At 31.8% G+C, this 15,757-nt stretch overlaps 1 protein-coding gene across 1 annotated transcript in view; it reads right to left on the reverse strand.

The window, feature by feature from the left end:
• FAM227B (family with sequence similarity 227 member B) overlaps positions 1 to 15,757 on the reverse strand; it is a 315,782-nt gene that overhangs the window by 281,931 nt on the left and 18,094 nt on the right. The window contains exons 5-6 of the mRNA XM_051980612.1: positions 15,028 to 15,132; positions 5,004 to 5,102 (exon numbers count right to left, since the gene is read on the reverse strand). Coding sequence (XP_051836572.1) covers positions 5,004 to 5,102; positions 15,028 to 15,132 — 204 coding nt within the window. The remainder of the gene's footprint in view (positions 1 to 5,003; positions 5,103 to 15,027; positions 15,133 to 15,757) is intronic.

The raw sequence follows: 15,757 nt of genomic DNA on the forward strand, positions 1-15,757 counted from the left end.
ATAATAATTAGTATTTCTCTAAAATTAAGAGCAAACATTATTTGTAATAGGGATAAACTAGAATCCATTCCAGTAAAATTATGGGGAGAAGCAGGACTAAAGAAGTACTAAAAATACTAGCCAAAGTAATAAGACAAAAAAAAGGGGGGAAGAGGAGGGAAGGAGCAAGCACAGGCAATGAGGAAATAAAACTATTACTTTTTGCAGATGACATGATAATATGTAGAGAGCCAGAATTCTGGAGAACTATCTTTGAAAGAAGTATACTTGAAACAAGGTGTTAACTCAGAGGAAATGATGAAGAAACAATAGTTATCTAGTTACATATACTTAGTACTTAGCATGGTGATGTAATAGTTCTACAATTGATGTAATTGTAATAGGGTATTTAAACTGAGGACAAAGTCAGCCACAGATAGTCTACCTTTGACCAACCTCTTAGTGACTCTTATGCCCCCAGCGATAAGAAGTCAGACTGGCAGACTGGCAGACTGCTGGGAGAGACTATGGAGCAGACTGGTTCAGAGTAGGAGACTGAAGGAGATAATAAAGACTTTGGACTTTATTCCTGACTATTCTCGTGGTGATTATTCTGCTGAGACCAAGGCGGGTCCCAAGGCCCTTCAGAAAGCTAGTCTGAACATTATGATAATATACTTTAAAAATCCTAGTGAATTAATTTAAAAACTAGTCAAAATATTTTACAACTTTAGCAAAGTTGCAGAATATAAAATAAATCCACACTTCTATATATTAGCAGAAAGAATTATAGAGAGAAATTGTATTTAAAATTAATGCAATATAAGTTTAAATTACTTGGAAGTCTACCTGCCAAGATATATACAGGAACTATATGAAACATAACTACAAAACATTTTTCATACACCACAAAAAACCTCAGATCCAAGCAATTAGGGAAATATTAACTGCCCAAGGATTGTTGTTATTCAGTTGTTTCAGTCATGCACAACTTTATAACTCCATTTTATATTTTTCTTAACAAAAACAATGAAAAGGTTTGCTTTTTTTCTTCTCCAGCTCATTTTACAGATAAGAAAACTGGAGCAAATAGTGTTAAATGACTTGCTCAGGATATACACCTAGTATGTGTCTGAGGTTGGATTTGAACTCATGAAGATGAATTTTCCTGATTCCAATCCCAATGCTCTATCACTAGATGGAGTGCCACCTAATTGCCTGTTCATGAGTATGCTGAGACACTATAATACTAAAGATAAAATTATCTAAATTAATATATTTATTCAGCAACATACCAATTATATTACCAAAATGTTATTTTATAGAGCTAAAAAATAGTAATAAAATTCTTCTGAAAGGTCAAAATTTTGATCAAGAATATTAAGGGAAGCAATGAAAAAAGTGAAGGGTATATAATAGTAGCAGATCTCAAACTGTATTGCAAAGCAGTAATGATCAAAACAATCTGGTGTTAGATAAAAATAGAATGGTTGATTAGTGGAATAGATTAGTTACACTAGAGAAAAGCAAATGAACATAGCAACCTAGTGTTTGAGGAACTTAAAGTTCACTGGTTAATGAAGCAAGAATTGATTACTTGACAAAAACTACTGGGAAAACTGGAGAATAGTATGATAAGATCTATGCATAGAGCAACATTTCACATCATATACCAAGAAAAGGCAAAATGGGTACATGATTTAAATTGAGAAGGTAATATCATAAGTAAATTAGGGGAACATTAAAAAATTACCTGTTAGATTTCTAAATAGGGGAAGAATTTATGACCAAACAGGAGACGGGAGGAATTACAGGAGGTGTAATGAATAATTTTAATTATGTTAAACTTAAAAGATTTTGCACAATCAAAATCAATATAGACAAAATTAGAAGGAAAGCAGAAAAATATGGGATTTGTAGCAAATTTTTCTGATAAAGATCTCACTTTTTAAATACATAGGAAATTTAGCTAAATTGGCCTAAAAAATAAGAACCATTCCCCAATTGATATAAACAGGCAGTCTTCCAAATAAGGAATTAAAGCTATGTAAAGTTATTACATATATGAAAATAATTATGAATCATTGATTAAATAAAATGACCTGCGATGTAGTGGATGACCTTGGTGTCTTTGCCATCTGACCAAGCTCTAATTGTTCTGCAGTACTGCTTCAGTCAACTCCATGGTCATTGTAACAAATTGTTCTCATATACCCTTCTGCCAGGGGAAGTCTTTTTACATGATGAGAAAACTGAGACAAACAGGATTAAGTGACTTGCTCAGAGTCACAATACTTGCCAGATTTCTACTTAGAAATGAGTCTGACTCCAGATCCAGCATTATACCATTTAGCTGGCCATATGCATATATAAATACATACACATATACATATATGTCTCTCTGTGTGTATATTTACTAGAGATAAAGGACAATTTTGATCAGTTGATATAATATGTAATTTTTCTCTTTCTTTTGTATTATTATACTCTTAAAGATCTGACTGAATTGTTATACTATATAAATACCAAAAATTGCTTTACAGTATGATTGTATACTTTATTAATTTCATATGCCGCAGCAGAACAAGAAGTGAATTTGGAGTCCGAGTACTTGGGTTTTACATTCCAGTATGTCCTTACTAAATATGTAGCTTTTCATAAGCATTTATCTTTTCTGAACCTCTATTATTCTATTTGCACAAGGAGGGAATCAAACCTGAATTCTCTTCATGGAATCTAGCAGATTTAAGTCAAAAAGTGACATTTCCCCCAATTTCATTGTGAGGAGACACATTAAGAATTCTGAATGATACTGATGAGCTTTCTATCTGAGGGACTATTCCTTTAACTATCCTTCTAAATCCCGTGATACTATAGATTAGTGAAATAACATTGATTAAGAATTTTCCAAGTACTTGTGCTAAGAACTATCCCTGCTCTTATAGAGTTCATAGTCTTATGGGAGAGACAATATGCAAACAATTATTCACAAAGAAGCTACATCTAGCATAAAATGGAGATAATCCGCAGAGGGAAAGTAGTAGATGTTTTGATCCTCACACAAGCATGCAAAGTAGGTGCATTATTGCCTTCATTTTACAGACAGGACATAAGAGGCTAAGAGATTAAGTGACTTATCCAGGGTCACCAGTGAATAAATGTGTGAGGCAGAATTTTAACTCAGGTCTTCCTGATGCCAAGTCCAGCAGTCTATGCATTGTACCACCTGGCTTGACAGAGAGCTAATGAATATATGCATTTTGTCAAAAAATAATAAAATGTTTCCATGGGAATATAACATAAGTATTGTGAATTTTTATTTTGATTAAGTAATGAGCAATTGGGCAACTAGGTGGCACATTGAATAGAATGATGCTGTCAGGAGGATCTGAGTTCAAATCCAGCTTCTCACACTAACAAGCTATATGACTGTGCAAATCACCGAACCTCATTTCCCTCAGTTTTTTCTTCTGTAAAAATGAACTGGAGAAGGAAGAGGCAGACTACTTTTGTATCTTTGCCAAGAAAACTCCAATGGGGTTACAGAAAGTTGGACGTGACTGAAACAACTCAACAATGGATAATTAAATAATATTATGAGGCATAACATTATAAATAATCATTGAATTTAACCCTCATACTTTCCCTAAACAATGAAGATCACATTCTAACCACGTTGGTATAATGTGCTAAGGTCATTGTTATGTTTTCTATTCCATCTTGATGAAGATGTGGTGACACAAAATAGGAATCAGGCGATTAATCTTTTTAATACATGATATTATTTTTGAGGGTGAGCTGGAATGTTAGAGTAGGATTATGAGTGATTTTACTAGCTATTTAGACAGAGTTAGTATCTATTTCAGAAAAATCACAAGACATCTGTTTGGAGGGCATAGAGAGAACAGAAAAGGCTAAGGTATGTGCAAATATTATTAAATTTTAGAGAGAACTTCCAATTACCTGTGGTTTATAGCTTGAATCCCTGAAATAAATGATTCATTAAACTTGTGAAGTAAATATATAGTGTTATAACTACATGATCTAATGAAAGGGATCAGAAAATTCTGTTCCCACCCTCTGGAATCATATTCTTGGGAGCCAATCTGAGGGATTAAAGTAGGGAAACAATTTTTAAAAATTTCTTTGTGTGGAGAAAAGCATATTTAAAATCTCAAAATAAATCCATCAACTTGAAGGCAGAAGAGCTTTTGTTTTATTTATAGCAATCTACTTGGCTTCACAAATCTTTTTCTGATTTACTTTTAGAAAGCTTGAGTGTGGGATTTCTGAATGCCAAATTTAAAACCTTGACTCCTCCAGGGGAATTCCAGACTTCAAACAACTTTTCACCATCAATACACCAAAGAATTATTCTCTGCAGAAGGATTCTAGGAAAAATGTTTATGTTGGGGCTGCCCTTGTAACAACAATATTTAAGAGGGGGGAGAAGGACCTATATTTAGTGAAAAATATTTATAGTAATTCTTTCCATAATAGCAAAAAAGTGGAAACTAAGGGAGTGCTTACATACATATTGCAGAAATCTCTAAACAAATTATAATTTCTTAATGTAAAGGAATATTATTGTGCCATAAGAAATGATGAAATTGTTAGATTTAAAGGAATCTGGGAAGAGCCCTATGAACTGATGCATAACAAAATGAGCTGAATTAGAGAAACATTATATAGCATGACATCAGCATTATATAAGAAAAATAACTTTAAAGGGCTTTAAAATTCTGATCAAAGCATAAGCCAGGAGGGGACCAGAGATGAAACATCACCAAGTTCTTCCACAGATGTAAGAAATTTAGACATGGCCAATGAGGGAATTGTTTTGCTAGACAATGCATATTTGTTATGAGAGTTTTAGATGTCTATATTTTTCAGGGGCAGAGAGAAGAAGATATAAATATATAAATAAGTAGAAAATTTTAAGTTCAAAAATGAATCAACTTTTGAGCTTCTAAGAATTATTTCAAATTTTTTAAAGTTGGGAAAAAAAAAACCAATGGCTATACCTTGTATTTATAGAGAAACCACCACCAAAAGGCATCTTGCAAGAGAGTAAGAGATGAGTCTGTGAGCAGCAAAGATGACCAAATTTTAAAACTCTTTGCCTTTAGGGGAAAAAAATGAAATGTACAGGTAAATGAAAATGTGCAAAACAAAAATAAATCTTTACATATATTTAATATAGTATATATCTTAAACCTTAAATTATAGTTCTCTGACCTGAGCAGACTTAGATATCAGAATCTTTTTATAATATGACATTTAGTTCCAACAACCTTGAAGATGAAATCACAGCTTTCCAAATTTCCAACAATCTGACTATCTTTTCTGCATGAGCAAGACCACTAAATATCAGAAGATAATATTGTCCTGTGGGTCTTAAGTGAGAAAGAGGGAAATGGAGAAGGAGAGGAGGAGAGAGAGTTAGAATCAGAGAAAGAAGAAATACTCTAGTTTTTTTGTCAAGTTCTCAGAGAGCAAGGGTGAGATCCTTCCCTAGAATAGTTATGCTGTCTAATTCATCTTGCAGCTTTCTTAATTTATCCTCTAGGAATTTGGATGCTATACCATTTGGTGCATATACGTTTATTATCGATATTACTTCATTATCTATGGCACCCTTTAGTAAAATGTAATTTCCTTCCTTATCTCTTCTTATTAGATCAATTTTTGCTTTTGCTTGATCTGAGATCAGGATCACTACCCCTGTTTTTTTTTAAATTTTACTTCAGCTGAAGCATAATGGATTCTGCACCAGCCTTTTACTTTTACTCTATGTATCACTCTGCTTTAAATGTGCTTCTTGTAAGCAACAAATTGTAGGATTCTGGCTTTTAATACAGTCTGCTATCCACTTCCATTTTATGGGAGAATTCATTCCATTCATATTCTTAGTTAAAATGACTAATTCTGTATTTCCTGCCATTTTATTTTCCCCAAGTTATACTTTTTCTTTTCCCCTCCTCCCCAGTGCTTTGCTTCTGATCACCACCACCCTCTAACAGCCCTTCCCTTTTAAATTCTTCTCCCTTTCTTATCCCTTTCCCCTTCCACTTCTATTTTCCTTCTGTTAGTATTTCCCTTTCCTTTCTCCTTTCCTCTCCTACCTCCCTATAAGGTGAGACAGGTTTCTCTGTGAGCTAAATATGTCTTATATTCTCTTTTTGAGCCAAATATGATGAAATTAAAGTTCAAACAATGCACACCCCTCTTCCTTCTTTCCCTCAATTGTAATAGTTTTTTTTGCCTCTTCAAGAGATGTAATTTACCCCATTTTACCTCCCCTTTCCTCTTCTTCCAGTACAATTACCTTTCCATGTCTAGTTTCTTTTTTATATCATCGCAATAAAATCAACCATCTAAGTATACCCATATCAGAGATATAGTTCACAAAAGTTAAGCATAGCATCTTCTTTTATAGGGATATAAACTTTTTAATTTAAAAAAGGTTTTTTTTTTTCCTTCCCTTTTTTTTTTTTAACCTTTTTATGCTTATCTTGAGTTCTGTTTTTGGAGATCTAATTTTCTGTCTGATTCTATTCTTTTCATCAGAAATAAAACTCAGCTGTTTCATTAAATGTCCATATTCCCCCTCCCCCCCCCCATAATGCTTAATTTTGCTGTATAATTGAGTTTTGGCTGTAATACAAGTTCCTTTGCCCTTCAGAATATCATATTCCAGGCCCTTCAATCCTATAAAGTGGAAGCTGGTAGGTCCTGGGTAATACTGTTTTTGACTCCTCGATATTTGAATTGTTTTTTCCTGATTGTTTGCGATATTTTCTCCTTGATCAGATAATTTTGAAATAGAGCTACAATATTCCTTGGAGTTTTCATTTTAGGGTCTTTTTTCAGGTGGTCAGTGAATTTTTTCAATGACAATTTTACCCTTTCATTCTAGGACATCAGGGAAGTTTTCCTGCTTGATTTACTGGAAGATGTTGTCTAGGCTCCTTTTTTCATCATGGTTTTCTAGTAGTCCAATAATTCTTAAATTCTCTCTCCTGGATCTATTTTCCAGCTCAGAAGTTTTTCCAATGAATTATTTTACATTTTCTTCTATTTTTTCTTTTTTTGTGTTTTGTTTGCTTGATTCTTGATGTCTCATTGAGTCATTTTTTTTCTAATTTTTTCTAATTTTTAGTGAATTATTTTCTTCAGTTAGTTTCTTTATCTCCTTTTGCATTTGGCCACTTGAATTTTTAAACAAGTGGTTTTCTTCATTAGGATTTTTTCCCCCATTTCACAAATTTTATTTTTCACAGAGTTGATTTCTTTTTTCCAATTCATCAAATCTATTTTGTAAGGAGTTATATGCTTTTTCCATTTCTCTGTATTTTTAAAGGAGATTTCTTCATATAATTTCTGTTTCCTCTTCCAAACTCTCCTGCAAAGTTCCTATTTCCTTTCCCCATTTTTCTTCTAACTCTTTTAAGAGCCTTTTCGCATTCTTCCAAGAGAGCCTTGTTAGATGAAGACCAATTCATATCACTCTTTGGAGCTTCATCTGGAGACAATTTGCCTTTAGTGTCCTAAGGATGTGAGGTCTGTTCTTCTCTGTCTTCATAAAAGCTGTGGTTAGAATTCTTCTTCTTCTTCTTCTTCTTCTTCTTCTTCTTCTTCTTCTTCTTCTTCTTCTTCTTCTTCTTCTTCTTCTTCTTCTTCTTTTTTTAAATCATTTTTTAAAGGTTGAGGTCTGCTCTTAGAGCAAAGGCAAGATTATCTCAAGTTTTCTGACAGTAGCTTCATGCTACCCTGGGGCCAGTGATGCTGACTTCCTTCTTGTGCTGGTGGATATGGCCCAAGTCCTTTGTTATTCTGGAGTTCAGGGGCTCACTATTTGCCTTTTGTAGTTGCATTGGATGTTTCACAGCTAATCTTCTGAACTTAGTTCTAATGAGAATAAGGTTCTAGCTTTCCAAGCCCTAATCCCATCCTGCCTTCCACAGTAACAGTTCTATTCATTCCTCATTCTTATATTTTATCTCTCCCTAACAATTTCTTTTAGGTGTATTACATTAAGCTCAACTCAACCCAAACCTTCTATCTATGTATGCCCTTTCAAACTATCCTAATAATGATTACATTCTTAAGTGTATAGATAACATTTTCCCATATAAGAAATAAAAAGTTTGACATTATTAAATCCCTTAGTCTTTCATGTCTACCTTATGTTTTTTCTGATATTAGTTGAAATTTTCTGCCCTATTCTGGTTTTTTCCTCATGATTCTCTGTAAGTTCATTAGGGACTACATTCAGCTTTGCTGGGTAAGTTATTTTTGATTGTAAAACCTACTTTGCTCTTTATAATATCACCCATAACCATCAGTCTTTTAATGTAGACATTACTAAATCATGTGTTATTCTAGTTGATTGCTTGGTTGTGATTGTTCTTCATTCTCGAGCATTTAAATTGTTTCTCCTTGCTTGTAGAATTTTCTCCTTGATTTGGGAGCTTCAAAATTTAACAGATATATTGCTAAGTTTTTATTTTGGAATCACTTTCAGGTGGAAATTGGTGGATTTTAAAAAAATTTCCATTTCACTTTTTAGTCTAAAACTTCATGGCAATTTAGTATATACACTTTTTTTTAAAACATTATTTTCAATTAGTCCAAAAATTCTTATATTGTTTGTTTTCCATGCTTCTATTTTTTTTTTATTATTTTGATTTTGTTTTATTATTCCTATTTTATTTTTGCCTCTCCAACAATCTTTACTTAACTTTTAGAATTTTTTGGTCAGTCTACACCTTTTCATTCACAACATCATAATTTACTAATAGTTTTACTGCATTATAACTGGCAGAATCTCTGCTATACTCTGTTTAATGATATCTTTTTATAACTCAATTTGTTACTCATTTTTAAGTTACATAAACATGTGAAAAATAATATAGCCTTTATTTTTCACATTAAATTCTATGTATCTAGTAAATTCAGTTCAATACTTTTTTACTCTGCATTTTTGTTAAATTTGAAATATTCTGATCTAAATGCTAAAAATCTCAATGACTAATTTTTAGTTGATTTCTTCTTAGAATGCTGAGTTTTTCTCTTGTGAATCTTACAATAGAATTATTAGATGCACACATATTTAATATTATATATTCTCATATATAATAATATATATATATTCTCCAGCATATTTTGGAGTAATATAATCTTTATTTTTTAATACTTTCTTATTTTAATTAAATTCTATTTTTTAGATTTTTTTAATGCTTTTACTGATTACCTTTAATGATTTTAATGCTTTTAATGATTAATAATTTAATGTAAATATTAGATTATTCTTTTATTTTGAAACTATTTAGATTTTTTTGAATTAGATATCTTTCAACTAACATATTGCTGTATTTTGCTTTTTAATCCACTGTATCTTGTCATTGAATAATTTAATATGTTTATATATAAAATGGTCAAGTTTGCCTTTTTTCCAATCATACATTCAGAAGAGAAGATACACACACACACACACACACACACACACACACACACACACACACATACTCTCTCTTTTTATTTCTATTGTTAATATGCGACTAAGAAAATCTCACTAAACAAAATTCCTGTATTTTAATAATTTCAATTTTCCTTAACCCGGACTTCCCTTTTATCAACAACAGGAATTTCATTTGAGGGTTGTACTTTATCTTTTTAAAAAGAATCTATATCGGCACTCTTCTTCACTTTTACTCTTATTTTCATAGATTTAAAATGTTTTTCTTTTGTTTATGTTATCACTGTTCTTCTCGTTCCTATATCTATTTGTTGCATTTGTTTGAAGAAATTTTGTAAGAATATGTTCTACAATTTTAACTAGAAAGCTTCTTTTTGAGCCATTTTAAGGAGGAATCTATTATGATCATGATTTTTTTTCCTGGAATAATTTTTAAAAATCAATATGAATTCTTCCCTAAGGCTTATTTGGCCATTTAAAATTGAGAAATAAGTGCTTTTGGCAGGTTATATCAAGAAGTCTGGCATGGGCTACCTCCTTTAGCAGTTATTTTGATACTAGAGTCAACTTTAGGCCATTAGTCATGGCTTCCAGCCAATATAGTAGTACACAATTCCCAAATGTGCTGTATTAAAATACTCTAGCAGCCAAAACACCTGAACTATGTGGCAGTGGCTAGCAGATGGTGGATATGGTTACTGCCCATTTCCCATTCTTAGGCTGCTTGAAAATAGCAAGAAAAGAGCAGGTAGGACAGGGACTTCTGGATTGGTATTTGTTGAGTTTGGCTCATTCTATCATGATCAAGCTGTTTCTTTTGGAAGGAGAAAAATGTGAGAACTTCTTGTAGTAAAGGAGTGATGATGTGGAAGTATATTGTTTCCTGACTGCTTTTTTGGGGTATCTGTGTTCTTGTGTTTTGAATTACTGGAGAAGTTTTTTTATATCTGGATATTATATGAGCTGTCAAAGGTCTTCAGCATGGAGAACACTAAAGAGTTTGGGTGCTATAGTGACAATTATGTTCTGGATAATGCTTTTTGAAGTTTCCTCTATTTGGTCGAGTATTAATGTTAGAGATTGAAAACCCAATTGTGCTTAACACAGTATCTGGCACATAGTAGGCACATAAGCACATTTATATAGCACATAGTAGGGGTAATATAAATGCTTTTTGCTTTTCTTCCCCTCCTTAGAAATCCCTCCCTTCTTAAAAGTTTTATTGGCAATTTTCATTGTTATCCCATAAATATTTACATAAATCCCCATCTTGATCCCTATGCCACAGAATCCATCTTGTCAAAAAAAAAAAAAACAAAAAACACAACAACAACAACAACAATAACAATTAAACAAAGTTGGCAAAGTAATTGCAACTGACATTTGATATAAATTCTGCTACCTAGAGACACACCTTTTTACCAGAGGAGAGAGGATTATTTAACCACTTATCCTTTAGATTGATCTTTATCTTCAGTATGACTCAATCTGCCTTTATAGTTTTTGTTCATTTAAAAATCATAGTCATTATATTGTTTCGGTCCTGCCACCATTATTTTGAATTAATAAAAAGTTTCTCAAAATTAAGTATTTTGATTGTTTCTTAAGGCACAATTCATTACATTCACACAGAATTCAGCTATTCTGTCATTGAATAACTTTGTTTCAGCTTTTTGCAAATGGAATGTTGCTTTGAATATTTTCATTTGAGGGACTGCGTCTTTGAACATCTTTGGCATATGTACACAGCAGCATAAGTACAAAATAGTAAATATATTTATGAAATTAGTGATTTTTCTAATAGAGTTACAAATTTTCTTGTCTTCTGAATTTGTCTTCCAAGGACTTTGATGAGCTAGGATTTTCTCCTTCTTACTGCTTAGATGTCAGCAATTTATTAAAAAAAAAAAAAAAAAAAAAAAACTTTTCCCTCATAAAGTAAATGTTCAACATTGCATAATATTGTATCATTCTTTCTTTTAAACCATTTTATTAACCATTTAGGTTTTCACGTTTTGCTATTTTCTTTCCTTTTTTACATTTGATGGGATTCCTTTTGCCTTGATATGCTTCTTCGTAGTCAATGGCAGTAGTTTCCCTTTGGTCAGTGAGTTCTAGCACAGTGATCAAATTTCTGAATGTCATATACTTGAAATTTCTATTTCCTCTTCTGCTTATCTGAGGAATTTGTATTTTTATCAATATGCATTCATTTTATTTAGATTATCAGAGTAATTGCACATATTAATCAAAATAGCTGCTAATTGCTTTAATTTCATCTTCTTTGATGACATATTCACTTTTTAAACTTTTGATGCTAGTAATTCAATTTTCTTCTTTTCTTTTAAAATCATATTAATAGGGGTAGCTAAGTGATGCAATGGATATAGTATTAGCCCTGGAGTACGACTGACTTGAGTTCAAATTCTGACTCAAACACTTGCTAGCTGAGCAATCCCCATAGACTTTGGACAAAAAACACCATTTGTATCTAGTAAAAGAACTATAAAGATATAATGTAAATCAACTCATGGTCTGTTCACCTTTTTTTTCTCCCATAGTTTTTTCTCTTTGTTTTTTTCTCTCCCAACAAGATGGATAAAGTAATGTGTATTAAAAATAAATAAATATTTTTTAAAAAAATTCAAATTAATGGCGTATTTTATTGTGTTTTTTTTTCTTATAAAATCAGCTCATAGTTTTATTTATTTAGTGGGCTTCTTAAACTTTCAGTTTTATTAATCTCTCTTTTGATTTTTAAGATTTCTAGTTTGATATTTAATGAGGGATTTTAAATTTGTTCCAACTACCCCAGTTTTTAAATTTTGCATGTTCAATTCATTGATCTTCTCTTTATTTTATTGATATCAGCATTTAGAAATAGAAAATTTCTCCTAAGAACTGCTTTGTCTACATCCCAAAATTTTTGATAATTTTTCTCATTGTGGACATTTTAAATGAAATTATTAGCTTTTTCTATGATTTGTTTTTTGATCCACTCATTCTTTAGAATTAGATTATTTCATTTCCAATTAATTTTTAATCTATCTTCCCATGGCCTTTTATTGAATGTAATTTTTTTTTTCATTATGGTCTGCAAAGGATTCTTTTAATATTCTATGTTTATTTTTGAGGATTTTATTAATGTACTGTCAATTTTTGTGAAGGTTCCTTGTACAGATGAGAAAAAAGGCATATTCCTTTTCTATTTCCATTCAATCCACTTCTAACATTCTTTTCATCATCTCAATTTCTTTATTTTGTGTTTATATTTATTTAATTCTTGTCTCCCACTAATAGTTTTCATATCTATTTCTTCCTATAAATCATTTAAATTTTCCTTGAAGAATTTTGATGCTATGTCATCTGGTGCATATGTTCCGTAATGATATTACTTCATTGTCTCTGGTACCTTTTATTAATTGCTCTGCTTATTTCTTCTAATTTGGTCTATTTTTGATTTCCCTTTGTCTGAAATCATGATTGCCTTTTTTTTCATATTAGCTAAAGCATAATAGATTCCACTCTTTTTCATCCTACTGTTTTCAGAGATAGTTTTTGGATTTGTAAATTATCAATGCTTCCAAGGTGACATATCCAAAGAATGCTGTGCTCCTCCCCCACTATATTCTTGTCTACTCAAAAAAGAACCTTGTTCCCCCTTTAGTCACAAGTGCTAACATTCTCTTGGCCATGGAACTATTCAAAATCTTCTGCTCTCCTGCAGCTGCAAGTGCTGGTGCTCCTTTTTTACCTTTGAACTGAAACCAGGGCCTCGATTTCTCCTGTGATTCTGAGCACTACTGTTCCTTTTCACCTTGGTACTGCAATTAGGACCTCCATATAAACAACGTTATAGGGTTCTACAGCCAAATGCTGGCAAAAGGTTCCTAGTAATCTCTTTGTGACCAGTTGTCTGACCCATTTACTATCTCTGGACTGAGAGCTTCTAAAGCTGTTTCCTGTCTTGTTCAGATACCTCCAAGACCTCTTGCTGCTGTTGCTGGGACATGTGCTGCACTCTGGGCCAACCTAACCCCAGTGTCAAAGACCTTGCATGCCGACCTCTTAAGTTGTCTTAAGTTGGAAATAGTATCTCACCCTGACCTTTTATTGATTGTTTCACTCCTGAATTCAATTTGAGGTATTATTTTAAAGTTTGGAGGGAGATATTGGGAGAATTCACTTGAGTTACTGCTTATACTTGTCATCTTGGTTCTGCTTCCCCTAAAGGATAATTTTTTACTATTTGTCACCCAATCTGCTGGGTCCAATACTTAGTTTAGGTTTTGGTCTTTTGTTGGTATCTTTCTATTATATTCTAATGTTCTAAAAATTCTTTCTTTGCACTTAATTTTCCAGATTAGTTATTTATATAGTGTTAAAATTAAATGATCTTTTAGTTGTCCTTTGATTTTTTGGGGAGGTTATTTTTCTTGTGCTATCATCGAATTTTTTATTCTATTTCCTTTATCATTTTTCAGTGTTCACTGTTCTGTTTCAGTTTTCCAACTTCTGTTCTAAGGTTATTATTTCTTCCTTTAATTTTTATATTAGAATAATTGGAATTTTCACAACATTTTATAGTCTACAAAACCATTCACAAATATTTTCTTTTTTGTATTCAAAACAACTCTGAGAGATAGGGTATATTATTATTTCCATTTTACAGATGAGTTTTCTGAGGCAGGCAGAGATGAAATATATTAGTAGCAGGCTGTTACTAGACCAATGATCTCTAATTCAACATCATCATCACTATCATCAAAAATTAGGTACTTACTTTCTAACTTTATTTCAGATATCTAGGATATCATTCATAACTGGTGATACCTTAGGTCTTATTTATTATAGAACCTGTGCTCTATTCACATCCATCTGCCTATACTAAGGAAATACCTTAAGTCCTGGGGAAATGTGGCTTCTTTTCCTCATGGTATTCTTTAAAGAATATTTGTAAATAAGCCAAATTTTCAGTGCAAACTTATACATGTAGATTTTCAATATTAGTTGTGAAAACCATTCATTTATCCCATGCATGTAACCTAGATAATGATCTTTCTGTATTCTGTTTTTACTGTTTGGTCTAACAGACCAAATTTGGAATATATTATGCAAAAGTTATACAGATAATTATTAAAGGAATTAGCTTTTCTCCTATTAACACATAACATTCAAACACACAATACATTTCTAAGCTCTGGGGAAAAAAAAGAAGCCTATCATAGAATTATGTTCTACGTACTTTTTTAAAAGCAGCTGAAAAATTCTGCCCCACTCCTAATTTTTTAAAAAACAGTTTCTTATAGGAAACTGCAGAATATTTCTAAAATTATTATAAATAATTTATGTCACATCATATAACTCCAGGCTATTAATTCTGCTTGCCTTTTTTTTAAAGCAGAAAATATATAGTATGCCTTATGAACTACTGATTTTACATAACAAATTCATATTTAATTTTACATTTAGTATGTTTTAAAATGTAAAAAAAAGCTTAGTTCATTAGATAATGTTATAACAGACTGCTCTCTGGCAAAAAAAAAAAAAAGGTAATAATTACTTACATCAAGCTTCTGGGTTTTTAAAACATAAAGATAAATTTCAGAAGCTGTCAAATGTCTGGGTAGTTTTGAAGGCATGTTTACTCTGAAACCTAAAAAGGTAAAATTCTGAAAAGAGGGGGGAAAAAATTTTAATAATTAACAATAATTATTGGACTTTCCTTTAGTTTTCCAGCGTGTTTTATATGATACTATTATAATACATCACTTTAAAACTTGTAAACAGTCTTTTAAAATTTCCTCTCTATTAACCAGTTAATTCAAAAACATTTTTAAGTGCCTACTTTTGTGTTAGGCACTATATCACACATTACCACTACTCTCTCCCCCTTCTCCTAACTCATGACGTCTTGCTTTGTTGGCGAGTAAAGCACTTGGTATATTCAAATACCAAGAGAACAAGATATTTAGGTTCTAAGTTTGAAAAATATACCCAAATGCTCAAGGTATAATCGAAACTCTGTTAAGAAATAATCCAGGAAAGAATATCTCAATGTTTACAGTTTCTTGCAAGTTCCTACAATATTTCAATGCCTTCATTTCATTTTTCCTGGGTGCTTTGTTAATATCAGCTCTACTTTCTCTCCCAGTTAGCTGTCATGGCAATTGTCACTAACTATCAAGAATTTTTCTAGAGTTTCTTTTATTAAGGAACCAAGAGGAAAGAAAATAAAAATCTAAGTAAAAGTTTGGTACTAAGTAAAAGTACAGCTAGTTTTCTTTGCCATAATTT

The sequence above is a fragment of the Antechinus flavipes genome, chromosome 2 (assembly GCF_016432865.1).
Source record: "Antechinus flavipes isolate AdamAnt ecotype Samford, QLD, Australia chromosome 2, AdamAnt_v2, whole genome shotgun sequence".
Classification (NCBI taxonomy): domain Eukaryota; kingdom Metazoa; phylum Chordata; class Mammalia; order Dasyuromorphia; family Dasyuridae; genus Antechinus; species Antechinus flavipes.